Here is a 14,606-nt window from a genome sequence, read left to right as displayed (position 1 = left end):
TATTTTTCATTTCTGTAAGTTCTATTTGGTTCTTTTTCAGATATACCTGTCCAATTTTGTTACTTGTTCTTTTTTTCAAAAGCCTTTTAAAACTTTTACTTTGACATATTAAACGTACTTTATATTCCATAACTGATCAATTGCTAATATGTATAGTATTTGTGGGATGAATCTACAGTTCATTATTTCTGTTGATGCTGCCTCATGGTGGCTTGCTTTTCATGCGTGTGGTGATTTCTAATCTTGAGCTCATTTTCTTTGGAATTTTATCTTTGGGAGTTCTCTTTGTGGCCTTGGTTTAAAGTTCATTCTTCTATAAAGAACATGTTTCTGCTTCTGCCTTGAGGAGCGCTAATAAACTGGGACAACTTTAAACTACATTTTCAGCTTAGGGCTTTTAAAGCCAAATAAATAGTGTGAATCCCAATTCTAAATCTGTGTGAGAACAGAGATTTGATAAGGAATTATCAAGAGCAGACTTTTTCTACTTTCTGTTCTACTCATACCATAACTCTCTCTCTGTGGGACAAGATTTTCTAGTTTACTCACAGAAAGTGTTGCTTTCCAGAGACTCTGGTTTCACTCAGGAGTCTCTGATCCAACCCCCTTTCCTGCTCAGTCTCTATCCAGGCTTTGTCCCTTGACTCTGTATGTGTGACTCAATAAATCTCCAGCTATAAGCCTTTAGGAATTAGCACCTATCTCACTGGATTTACACTTCCTTGTTTTTGGCATCAGAAGAATTTCCTTCCATACCAGTTTAGCCTTGCAATACAAAAATGTGTTTTTAAAGACTTATACAGATTTTTTTTAAGTGTGCAGTACCAAGAGAATGTGAACATCCAGTTAGCCATAATGTTGGACACGAAAATTAATTATTTTCCTGTTTTATTACATTAATTAGTGCATCATCTAAAATACTTATAACGGTGGTGGTAGCCATCATCTCTGACTTGATCCTAATACCATATGTTCACTATTAGGTTTTGTCTAATGGTCTTTATCATATTTAGGTAGTTTCTTTTTCTTCCTATTTTACTTGGGATAGCTGTTGAGATAGATCGTGTTATCTGACATTTACTAGTAGATTAACTCTTTTAAATTTACACATAAGATTCATAACATACAAACATGGAAAAATTCATGCTGTGAAAATTGTCTCCTCTTTCCACTGTAGTCCGAAGTTACCTAGTCCTATTCTATGGAAACAGTTTATTGTGACTATTAACCAGAGATATTCTCTGTATATTCAAGCATTAGATGTATCCTTTAATACACACACAGTGACATACTACACACCTAGTTCTGCACCATGCTTTTTTCTTCATTTTTTAGAGAGCTTCTCTAGATAAATAAGACTTTCATCCAACTTTTGAGTTTTTTAGAGATCAGAAAATGCCTCCTCCAGTATAATACTAGTAGTATACATTCTCTTCAACTATCCTAGAATCAATGACTATTATAGTGCTGTACAAAAGAACTTACTGCTATGCTGGAAATGTTAATTTCTGTACTATCTACTATGGTAGTCACTAGACACATTTGGCTATTGAGTGCTAGAAATGTAGCTGGTGTGACTAAGTAAATGCATTTTTAATTTTAATTATTTTTAATAGCTACATGTGAATGGGTACTGTCTTGGACAGCTCAGCTGCAAGGTTGTAGAGGCCACCTTCCTGGTTTTACAAAAGATTGATATGTGCCACAGAGAAATATATTAGTGGTAGAACCAGGATTGAAACTCAGATCTCATGTCTTTCTCTTCTTTCCTCTTACAGTTTTAGCATAGCTGTTATTTCAGCCTAAGTACTTTTTGGTATAAGAAGGCAACTCTCAAAACCTTTCAAGATGCTGCTCCTCCTAGGATTCATGGAGTCATTCCCATTTGACATCCACGGTTTACTTTAGCTGCTCATTCCCTACATCACTAGGCTCTCTTAAAGCTTTTCCCATCTATACTGCCACTCCTCTAGTTTGACACCATCAGTATCTCACAAGGAGATACTGTGCTGGAGTTTCCTCCACTGCCTCTAAGCAACCCTCCTCCTGCTCCTGGGTCATCTTCTGAAAGCCCCATTTCTGATACTGTCACTTTGTTCACAAACCATAACAGTTACCACTGTCCACTGAATATAGTCTAAAATCCTTAGTTCAAGGTCCTCTATGATGCAGTCTCATTTTCTTTCTGTAAATAAAATTTTCATTTTAGAAGGATTTTAAGATTTACAGAAAAGCTTAAGTAATAGTTCAGAAAGTTCCTGAATCAGTTTTACCTATTCTTAACAATTTACATTACTATGGCACATTGTCACAAGTAATGAATGGACATTGGGATATAACTATTAACTAAACCTCATATCTTATTTATGTTTCATTAGTTTTTCCCTAATGTCATTTTTCTGCTCACACCTACTCATCATTGTTCCCTCAGTCTCCTGTTTTGTGATACTTTTTCAAACTTTCCTTGTTTCTCATGACCTTGACAGTTGTGAGAAATATTGGGTTTTTCCCATGATTACACTGGGGTTATGGGTTTAGGGAAGGAAGACAACAGAGGTGAAGTGACCTTTTCATTGTACCATATCAGGGGTACATGCCATCAACATGTGATGTTAACCTTGATCAGTTGGCCAAAGTTGTATCTGTATCAGGTTTCTCTACTGTAAAGCCTCCCTCCACTCCATACCCTAATCATTGGCACCAGTTACTAAATGCAGTCCACTCAAGGGAGTTAACCTCTACCTCCTTAAAGGGGTTGTAACTACATAAATTATTTGGTATTATTCTGTAAGGAAGCATTGTCCCTTCTCCTCTTTTATTTATTCAGCCATTTATATCAATATAGACTTAAGGATATTTTAGATTTTGGGTTATAATCTATTTTTTTTCCCTCAAATTATTCCATCTTTAGCCATTGAGAGATCTTTCAGGTTGGTCCTGAACACTTTCAACATGCTGCCCCATAGATTTTTTTTTCAGAACCTCTTTTTGTTACTTCAAGATGTTCCAGGCTCATCTTCTATATATCCTACTCTAATCCTAGTGTCTGCCACTTCTTCAGAAGCCCTTGTTTCTATCATTGGAGAACAGTGTTAGAAACCAAAATCTGTGTGTTGGGTGTTATCTTCTGTGTAAGCCACACACCTCATTCAACCAATCCTGATGATTACCTACCCACTTGCTCCTCTCTACAACACTCTCCCTTCACTCACACCAAAATCAGCAAGGACTTACCAGCAACACTTGTGCTGACTAGAATGTTCTTGTCCTTCCTCATCTGGCTGAGATTCTTCTCTTTCCATAAGGTCCCATTCAAGATGTGCCCACTTCCATGGCACCTTTCCTAAATTCCTACTTGATGTACCAGGTTTTGAGCTACCCAAAGGCAGCACTGTGACATGTTTACCTTTATATCCCTAAACTCAGTAGTTAGCATATAGCAAATCAAATGGTTGTTGCTTAATAAAAAATATTGACTAGATTAAGGTCGGTGTAAGATGATCTCTCTAGAGTCTATCAGAGAGAAAGCCACACACACATCAAAATGAGACAAAAATCCTTCCTGTAGAATCTTTAGGCCCAAGGGACCCTTTGGTCTCATGCCTGAAGATATCCTGTTTCAGCCATATGCTATTGTGAAAACCAGAAAGAATTGCATTATGACTTTCATCACTCAAAACAGGCCTTTTCTGTTCCCAGTATGTGCACATGTTCAGAGATAAGAATCAGTTGAATAAAACATACCATAAGGAAACTTACATAGATGTCCCAGGTCAGAAAACCTTGGTAAGAAACACGCGGCGTTTCACGTTCAGTGGCCCACGTTCGAATGAAATGATTATCTGGTGTAGGGTTTTTTTTAGAATCCATCTCTTGCCTGTCTCACTCAGTTACAACTATCTCCAGGTGTTGGGGAAGCAAATATAACAAGGTGACCACAGATGCAACTGCACAACTGAGAGGTTGGGAAATTCTGTGACTTTCCTGTTAGCACCGCAGGAGAAGAGTATATCCAGAAGGAACTGACGATGTTGCTTTTATCAACGCCCTGAGAAGTGACTAATCCTGGGATAAGAAATAAGGTGAATTTTTGGCATGAGGTAAGAACTTCATTCTGAGGTGCGGAAAGGGCTGGAGCCATTGCTATGAGAGGGTGGGAGTGAGTATTAAAAAGAGGCAGGGCAGTGTGGCCAGCATCTGATTTTTCCCTGGCAGCATCACAAGTGGTACAGAGAAAGCCAGGGTCAGCAGGAGCTACCCCTAAAGCAGAAGTTGTACCGCTGGTATTTCTAGATGATGATACTGCCCCTTCCTAGAGCTCCCTGGCCTGCAGCTGCAGACAATTCCTAGTACACTGTGAGTTCCTATCGTCACCACTCAGGCTCTCTCTTTCTCTACCAGAAGTATAAACTAGAGGTTCTTAATTCCTACACAGACATTCCTTAACCATAGGGTGATAGGAGTCATAGAAAAATGCCCCTGTCTCCCTCTTCTGGGAAGGTGATTTTTGAGGTGTGTCATCACTTGGTTTCTCAGAGGGATCCCTGCAGGACTGAGCCCTGGTTACAAACACAGAGCTGCTATCCTTATCAGTACACTGTCAACTAGTATTTTTCTTTTCCCCTATATACCCTACTTGATTGTACTTAAGACTACCTCCCATATAAACTTCTACCCAAGTCCTTGTCTCAGCATCTGCTTTCAGGAAAACCTGAACTCAGCTCTGCTATCCCAGGGCAAATAGGAAGACTCAGAACAGAGGCAGCAGTGGGAAGCTGTGTTAGGCATCTCAGAAAGAAAGACTGGAGGAAGGCTGTTCCAGGAGAACCTCCTAGATATGCCCAGGGACTCTGAGAAGGGCAAGCAGAGTAGACACTGCTGCTGAGCAAGTAGCATCTGGCCAAAGGTGAACCAGGTATGACGCTGCCCTCACAGAGCTCCTGATCAGAGAACACCCAGCCAGTGTTTTTCGGCCAAGTTCATCTATCACTCAGGGATGCTCACCTACTCAGGCTTTCACCTAAACACAACTTCCACCAAGAAATCCTTGCCTCAGCAAATTGCTCATCTCTAGATTCTGAATCTTTGCTCCATGATGCTATAAACACGGCTTCCTGGACTCCAGATCTTGCTACATAGATGTGACTTGATACAGCTGAACTTCTGGAGGTATCTACACCTTTTTCATTTTCTTCTAAGTTCTAGTGGTTCATAGTTTACTAATCCCAAATTCAGAACCCCTTCCTACTCTCCAGGACCAGCTCCAGTACAATTTGAAGTTAAATTTCTGGAAATGATCATACCTGATTCATGTACCAGGTAACAGTACCATACCTATGCATAAATGTTTGTGCTACAGGGAACAAGTTAAAAACACTAATAACTTCTAGTCAAAATGGTGGAGTAAACACTGTGCTTACCTCCTCCTATGACAAGAAAATTATAACTAAGGATATGAAGCAGCAGTACGTCGAGACTGGTAGGATGGACTGAATGGACAGGTCCCACACTCACATGTGGTGGTTAAAAATTGTGAGGGATATCTTGGTTGTGGAGGTCCCCAGTGAGGAGTGAGGGGTCTAAGCCTCACATCTGACTTCCCAGCCCAGGACCCAGCATTGGGAAAAAGAGTTCCCATAACATGTCTGAAAACCAGCAGGGATTATGTCTCATTGAGACAGAGGCCTGCTAGAGCCAGAAGTGCTCCTCCTGAGGGACCTGCACATTAACTCACTCACTTACAAAGTCACTTGCTCTGGGCTCTAGCACAGGGGCAGCAGCTCAAAATGCCAGAAACATACAGGAATCACCCTAATTAGCTTCAGGGTGAGGGGCAGGGGACGGTACAGCTCTCCCCTGAAGTGCTGGCAGGTGCCATTTTCCATCACTGAGCTCTCTTCTCACCCCGTCAGCCCGGAGCAGACAGGTGCCAAATCTGAGCTCTCCATTAATCTAGCTAACAACATTTTCCCTGCCCAGGTGAATCCCTAAGACCCTGCCCCACCCTAACTTGTGTGCTGGATCTGAACCTCTTCCAGAGATTCCTCCACACAAGCAGCCTGCCTCTGCTCATGCTGTGGACTTTCCTAAATTCTCTCAAAGGTTCACAAACCCCAAACAGGCAGCAGTTAGCCTCACCATGCCCTGTATCTTGTGCTAAATGGCCCCAAATGCAGCAGAAATGGCAGTCTCAACTTATATTGTAAATCCCAACAGGTGGCCACAAACCCAGTACATGTGGTAGCTAGCCTCACGGGATCCTAGGCCTGGCACAAGTGGCCGCTGACCATAGCTTACACATAGAGGCCCCAGTAACCAGCTTCAGAACACACCATAGCATCACCCAACCAGCTTCGCAAATAACACACACAAAGGATGGACTAGGCTGGCACCAGAGCCCTGCTAAAGCAACACCAACTCATCCATGGTAGTAGTCATTGCCAGATCTCAGAGCCAGTCAGACTGAGAGTCAACCCCACCTACTGACAGGCCAACCTCAATCAAAGCTCTACAACAGGAGGACACAAAAGAGAGGCATCCTTGGAGCACCTGGATCAGGTGACCAGTGAGACTGTGCCCCACAGGACACCTACTACATAAGGCTACACTGCCAAGATGGGAGATGTAGCAGATCTAATACATATAAATGTAAGGAGCCAGCCAAAATGAGGAGACAAAAAAAGTCTCAAATGAAAGAACAAGACAAACCTCCAGAAAAAGAAATGGGACAGAAACAAGCAATCTACCAGATAGAGTTCAAAAGACTGATGATAAGGATGCTCAGTGAACTTGAGCATTGAGCAAGGGGAAGAACAGATGAACTCAGAACAAAAAGGAAACATAGAAAGAACCACTCAGAACTGAATAACTGAAATAAAGAACAAATTAGATGGAATTAAAGGCCAATTAGATGAAGCAGGGGATTTTTCAGCAATTTGGAAGACAAAGTAGTGGAAAACACCCACTGGAACAGCAAAAAAAAATTTTTTTAAATGAGGATAGTTTAAGGGACCTGTGGTACATCATACGGCACCAGAAGACGATGAAAGTGAACAAGGGATTGAAAACCTCTATGAAGAAATAGTGACCAAAAAAATTCCCTCACCTGGCAAAGAAAATAGACATGCAAGACCAGGAAGTCCAGAGGCCCAGCGAGATGAATCCATAGAGGCCCAAACCAAGACACATCATAATTAAAATGCCAAAGGTTAAAGACAAAGATTGAATCTTAAAAGTAGCAAGAGAAAAGCAGTTAGTTACACACAAGGGAGTGCCCATAAGATTATCAGCTGATTTATCAACAGAAACTTTGCAGGCAGAAGCAAATGGCACAAAATATTCAAAGTGATGAAAGGCAAATGCCTACAACCAAGATTACTCTACTCAGCAAGGGTATCATTTAGAATCAAAAGAGAGATAGCTTCCCAGACAAGAAAAAGCTAAAGGAGCTAATTCCAACCAAACCTGTATTACAAGAAATATTAAAGGGATTTCTTTAAGATTAAAAACATGAATAAGAAAACACAGGAAAGAAAAAAATTCTGACAAAAGCAAACAGTAAAAGCAGTGGATCAACTAACTATAAAACTAGTACAAAAGTTAAAAGATAAGTAAGAAGATCATGTGTAATTACAACAATAAACTAAGGGATACACACATGGACAAAAGTGAAAAAGAATGACAAAAACATAAATGTGGAAAATGAGTGAAAATTGTAGTGATTTTAGAATGTGTTTAGACATAAATGACCATCAACTCTTAGATGGCTATAAACACAGCTTGGTATATATAAAGCAGATGGTAACTACGAATCAAAAATTTACAAGGGATATACGAGAAATAAAGAGAAAGGAATCCAAACCATCAACACACAAGAGAGCAAGAGAATAAGAAAGGAACAAAGAATTACAAAAACAATCAGGAAACAATTCATAAAATGGCCATAACTACATACCTATCAATAATTGCTTTAAATTTAAATGGGCTAAATGCTCCAATTAAAAGACACATCTGACTAAATGGGCTGAATGGATATAAAAAAAGAAAAAAAACAAGACCAACATATATGCTACCTATGAGAGACCCACTTCAGATTGAAAGACACAAAGTAAAGGGATAGGAAAATACATTTCATCCAAATGGAAACAAACAAAAAGCCCGAATAGCAATACTTATGAGACAAGATGGACTTTAAAATAAAAGTTGTAACAATAGACAAAGTATTTTATAATGAAAATGGGATCAACCCAACAAGAGGATATAACTCTTGTAAACATTTACACACCTAGAGTAGGAGCACCTAAATATATAAAGCAAATATTTTTGGATATAAAGGGAGAGATCCATGGTAATAGAGTAACAGAAGGGGACTTTAACACCCCCGTTGACATCAGTGGAGAGATCACCCAGACAGAAAATTGACAAGAAAGACAGTCACCTTAAATGACACATTAGATCAGATAGATTTGACATTTTTAAAACATTTTACCCCAATGCAGAATACACATTCTTTTCAAGTACATATGGAACATTTTCCAGGATAGACAACATGTTAGGCCACAAAATAAGTCAATAAAGTTAAGAAGACTGAAGTTATATGAAGCATCTTCTCTGATCAGAGTAGCATGAAACTAGAAAGGAATTAGAAGAAGAAAATTGAAAAACAAATACGTGGAGCCTAAATAACATGCTACTAAACAATAGGTTAACAAAGATCAAAGAAGAAATCAAAGATACTTGAGACAAATGAAAATGAAAACACAATGATCCCAAATCTGTGTGGCACAGCCAAAGTAATTCTAAGAAGAAAATTCTTAGCAATAGAGGCCTAACTCAATAGACAAGAAAAATCTCAAACTAACATTATACATAAAGGATCTAGAAAAACAAGAACAAAGCCCAAAATGAGTAGAAGGAAGGAAATAATAAAGGTCACAAAGGAAATAAATGAAACAGTAGAAAAAGATCAATGAAACCAAGAGCTGGTTCTTTGAAAAGATAAAGTGGAGAAACCTTTAGCTAGACTCATCAAGAAAAAACAAGAGAGGGCCTAAATAAAATCAGAAACAGAAGAAAAGTGACAGCCAACACCACAGAAATAGAAAGGATTATAAGAAAATACTATGAACAATTATATGCCAACAAATTGGACAACCTGAAAGAAATAAATTCCTGGAAACATACAATCTTCCAAGACTGAATTAGGAAGAAAAAAATTTGAACAGACCAATAACTACAAACAATATCAAATCAGCAATCCAAAAAACTTCCAACCAAAGTCCTGGACCAGATGGCTTCACAGGTGAATTTTACCAAACATTCAAAGAAGAATTAATACCTTTTCCTCTTAAACTATTCCAAAAAATTGAAGAGGAGGGAAGGCTCCCAAATGCATTTTACAAGGCCAGTATTACCCTGATACCAAAACTGGACAAAGACATGACAACAATGAGAATTATAGCCCAATATCCCTTATGAACGTAGATGCAAAAATTCTTAATGGTAGCAAACCGAATTCAGCAATAGATTAAAAAGATCATACACCATAATCAAGTGGGATCTATTACTGGGATGCAAGGTTGGTTCAATATCTGCAAATCAATCAATGTGATATACCCCATGAATAAAGTGAAGGGTAAAAATCATATGATCATATCAATACACACAGAGAAAGCATTTAACAAAATCCAACATCTATTTATGTAAAAACTCCCAGCAAAGTGGGGATAAATGGAACTTACCTCAACATAATAAAGGCCATATATGACAACCTACAGCTAACATCATACTCAGTGTTGAAAACCTTTTTCTTTAAGATCAGGAAAAAGACAAGAATGTCTACTTTCATGACTTTTATTCAACATAGTATTAGAAGTCCTGCGCACAGCAATCAGACTAGAAAAAGAAATAAAAGGCATCTGAATTGGAAAGGAATAAGTAAAACTGTCATAATTTGCATTATATATAGAGCACCCTAAAGATTACACCAAAAAACTATTAGAATAAATAAATTTAATAAAGTAGCAGGATACAAAATTAATATTCAGAAATTGGTTGCATTTTTATGTACCAGTGATCGACTATCAGAAAGGGAAATCAACAAAACAATTTCAATTACAATTGCATCACATAGAATAAAATACCTAGGAATAAATTTAATGAAGGAGGTCAAAGACCTTTATTCAGAAACCTATAAGACATTGAAAGAAGAAATCGAAGAAGATACAAATAAGTGGAAGCATATACCCTGCTTACAGAAAGGAATTAGCATCGTTAAAATAAACATACTACCCAAAGCACTCTACAGATTCATTGTAATCTCTTATCAAAATACCAATGGCATTTTTCACAGAGCTAGAAAAAGTGATCCTAAAAGTTGTATTGAACCACAAAAGACCCCAAATAGCTAAAGCAATCTTGAGAAAGAAGAACGAAGTTGGAGGTATCACGCTGCCTGATATCTAATTATACTAAAAGGCTATAGTAATCAAAACAGCATGGTACTGGCATGAAAACAGACATGTAGATCAGTGGAACAGAACAGAGAGCCCAGAAATAAACTCACACCTATATGGTCAATTAATCTATGATAAAGGGAGGATGGATATACAATAGGGTAAAGACAACCTCTTCGATAAATGGTGTTGGGAAAACCAGACAGATACATGCAAAAAAAAAAAAAAAAAACTAGACTACTTCCTTAGACCATATACAAGAATAAACAAAATGAATTAAAGATGTAAATGTGAGAAGACCTGAAACCATAAAACTCCTAAAAGAAACCATAGGCAATAAACTCTGTAACATCAATCTTAGCAATATTCTGTTTCCTCAGGCAAGGGAAACAGAAGAAAAAATAAACAAATGAGACTACATCAAACTAAAAAGTTTCTGTGCAAAGAAGGAAATCATCAATGAAATGAAAAAAACCTACTGAATGGAAGAAGATATTTGCCAAGGATGCATCCAGTAAGGGGTTAATATCCAAAATATATAAGGAATTCATTCAACTTATCACCTAAAAGCAAATAAACTGATTAAAAATTGAGCAGAGGACCAGAACAGGCATTTCTCCAAAGAAGACATATGAGTGGGCTACAGAAATATGAAAAGATGCTCAACGTCACTAATCTTTAGGGAAATGCAAATCACAACCACAATGAGATATCCCCTCACATCTGTCAGAATGTCTATCATCAATAAGTCAACAAACAAGTATTGTGAAGGATGTGGAGAAAATGGAACTCTCGTGTACCGTTGGTGGGATTGCAAATTGGTGCAGCCACTATGGAAAAGAGTATGGAGATTCCAGAAAAAATTTAAAATTTATCTTATGACCTGGCAATTCCACTTCTGGTTATTTATCCAAAGAAATCCAAAACACTAATTTAAAAAGATATGTTCATCCCTATGTTCATTGCAGCATTATTTACAATAGCCAAGACATGGAATCAACCTAAGTGTCCATCAATAGATGAATGAATAAAGAAGTTGTGGTACATATATACAGGGGAATATTATTCGGACTTAACAAAGAATGAAATCTTAACATTTGTGACAACATGGATGGACCTGGAGGGTATTATTCTAAGTGAAACAAGTCAGACAAAGACAAATACCATATGACTTGACTTATATGTGGAATCTAAAAAACAAAATAAGCAAAACAGAAGCAAACTCGTAGATATAGAGTACAAATTGATGGTTGCCAGGTGGGAGAGGGGTTGGAAGGATGGATGAAAAAGGTGAAAAGGATTAAAATGTGCAAGTTGGCAGTTACAAAATAGTCATGGGGATGTAAAGGACAGCAAGGGAATATAGTCAATAATATTATAATAACTATGGTGTCAGGTGGGTACTAACCTTATTAGGGTGATCGCTTTATAAATTATATGAATGTCTAATCACTGTGTTGGACATCTGAAATGAATAACATAGTGTATATCAACTGTGATTATTAAAAAAAATCACTACTAATATGCCCGGATATTGATTTCTAAATACTATTTCTAGTAAAAGAAACCAGGGCTCCTTGGAGAAGTAGTTTGATTCCAGGGCCAGAGTAAGTAAAACATAAGATGAGCCTAGTATGCCTTATGATGCCAGAAAGTAAGGAAGAGCTAAAAAAAAAAAAAAAAAAGGAGAGACAGCATGTTGAAAGTGTCCAGGAGCCAACCTGGAAGAGCTTACAAGGGTCAGAGTTGGAAGTATGTCAGCAAAAAATGAATAAGGATACTATTGGTTTAAGATGTAAAGTGTAAAATAAGAATCCTTGTGTCCATACTATTAGAATAAGTAAATGGGGAAGAAGGGACAACATTTCCTTAAAGAATTCCAATCGATAAATGTAAAAGGAATAAGGAAAATAGAAAATCTCCCCTAGACCACCACATTAATAATTGTGGCAGACATGCACCACCCATTTGCAATTAGTGGGAGAAGTTTAAGAAGAAACAAGATATTTGCAGACTTAAACTACCTCTCCCCCAAATCAATTAATTACAAAGAGGAAAACAGTAACTTTACAAAGAAGAAATCTGGCAGACACCATCATAACCAAGTGATTAAGGTTCCAGTAACTAGTAATAAGATATTAATGTTATGTGCTCCCTGCTATGCTGCAATGAGAAGGAAACATCCTTTCTGTGGTTTGCTTCCCCAAAATACATAACTTTAATCCAATAACCATTTTCTCTTGTCCAGACCTCTGCGGTGGGAGAGAACCATGCATTCAGGTGCCTGGTGGGCAGTGAAGAGTGGAGTCTAGAAATTGGAGCAGAGGTTTGGACAAGAGAAAACAGTGAGGAGAAGTCCGAATTCATTCAAGTTGAATTTGTCCCTTCAACACTATGATCACCCCCGAATTCTCCTTTCCCTCCTCCCACAGCCTTACATTTTTATATAAACAGCTGTGAACCGATACAGAGATACATACCTCACAGAGGTGACAAACACAGAGGCCATACATCCCACAGGCACATACTCTCACACACCTGCATCCAACCTAGAAAGGGATACACAGAGGAACACACACACACACACACCCAGAAGTCACAGAAGTACACATACACAGCTCCATAGGTCACAGAGATCCATACACATGTACTCACACACATACACATGTCCATGGGTGACAGGTATACAAACCCATACATGTACCCCCCGCCACACACACACGCACGCACACACACACACAAGTAAACCTACAGAGGTCACAAGTGCACAATTTTCTAAAGCAGATGAGGCATGTTTTCTAGTATAGTGTAGTCTTTTCATCTACCAAGCTGATGACCCTCTACTGCTGGGGGCAGCAGACCCACCTGGTCATTGAGACCCCTTCTGCAATTCATTCATGTAAAACAGATTCTGAGAGGACATCTAAAGGCTCCATTGTTTTCCCACACTACTGTACACAGTCCTATTCTAGTCTAGGTAAACCGCTATGAACTGAGAACTCACTAGGAGTAAGTGATCCATCTACCTGCTATTAAAGAAATCCACTGCGGCATTCAATTCTCTTACCAAAAAGCTTCTGCAGAACTTGTCCATCATATAAATCTTCAGCCAGGTCTTTCACAATGATTCTTTCTCCAACCAACACATCATTAATCCAGTCAATTAATACCTAGAGAGAGAATAAGAGTCACAGGGTATGTTCTTAGAGACCAGCGTTCTTATCCTGGACAATTAAAAGCTAAATAAACTTCATATTTTGAAAGCAGCAGAACTATCCATATGACCCAGGCTGTGGACAAGTAGCCTTTAAGTATGAGCCCCAATGGTCCTGAGAATTTTCAGGTATAAGCTCTTCTAGTGCTGGTGGCACTAGTGTCCCTGCTAATATATTCCGGTTCCCTACCAATCCTTACCCTAATGGCAAGCGACATGCACACAGTGTTTGGCTGTGTGGCTTTGTACTGGGCAAGGTATGGGCTTTGGAGTTACACAAACTAGGATTGAAACTCCAGCTTTACCCCTAACTCTGTGTGTGTACCTCCCTCCCCACTCTTCCATTTCCTTTTTCCATCCTTCCATCCATCTGGGCAAGGTATGGGCTTTGGAGTTACACAAACTAGAATTGAAACTCCAGTTTTACCCCTAACTCTGTGTGTGTACCTCCCTCCCCTCTCTTCCTCCATTTCCTTTGTCCATCCTTCCATCCATTACCCATCCATTCACCCAGCATTATTAATACCTGCTACATGTCACACTCTGTGCTGGATCCTGGGGGTACAATTATGAAAGAGGCAGTCTAACTCCTATAAACTCACTGTTTAGAAAAGACAGAATTATCATGGGGTAACTAAATGACAGAACCAAATGCAGGGACCAAGGCAGCACACAGAGGGGCTGAGCAATAGCACTGGGGTTTATAGAAAGCTCCTTGGAAGACGTGACCCCATTTGACCCCACTCTGAAGAGTGGTTGGAAGGACCCACATAAGTAAAGGCACAGCAGTGAGAAGTGGCAGAAGCAAGCACAGTGTGTATGGGGAGACACCACAAGCAGGTCTGGTGTCCACATGTTGCTAGGCAGGGGATAATCTGAGGTTGAAGAGGCAGCTAGAGCATGGAGACCCCAGATACCACCCCCAGGAGTGTGGGCTT

The 14,606-nt window shown here is 38.9% G+C and overlaps 1 protein-coding gene across 1 annotated transcript in view; it reads right to left on the bottom strand.

Moving 5' to 3' along the window:
* PARVA (parvin alpha) overlaps positions 1–14,606 on the bottom strand; it is a 146,867-nt gene that overhangs the window by 38,646 nt on the left and 93,615 nt on the right. The window contains exon 4 of the mRNA XM_015596631.2: positions 13,522–13,624. Within this exon, the coding sequence (XP_015452117.2) occupies positions 13,522–13,624 (103 nt within the window). The remainder of the gene's footprint in view (positions 1–13,521; positions 13,625–14,606) is intronic.

Source organism: Pteropus alecto, unplaced genomic scaffold (assembly GCF_000325575.1).
Source record: "Pteropus alecto unplaced genomic scaffold, ASM32557v1 scaffold461, whole genome shotgun sequence".
Lineage (NCBI taxonomy): Eukaryota > Metazoa > Chordata > Mammalia > Chiroptera > Pteropodidae > Pteropus > Pteropus alecto.
Note: the sequence above shows the minus strand (reverse complement) of the source record. Positions and strands in the feature narration are given on the sequence as shown.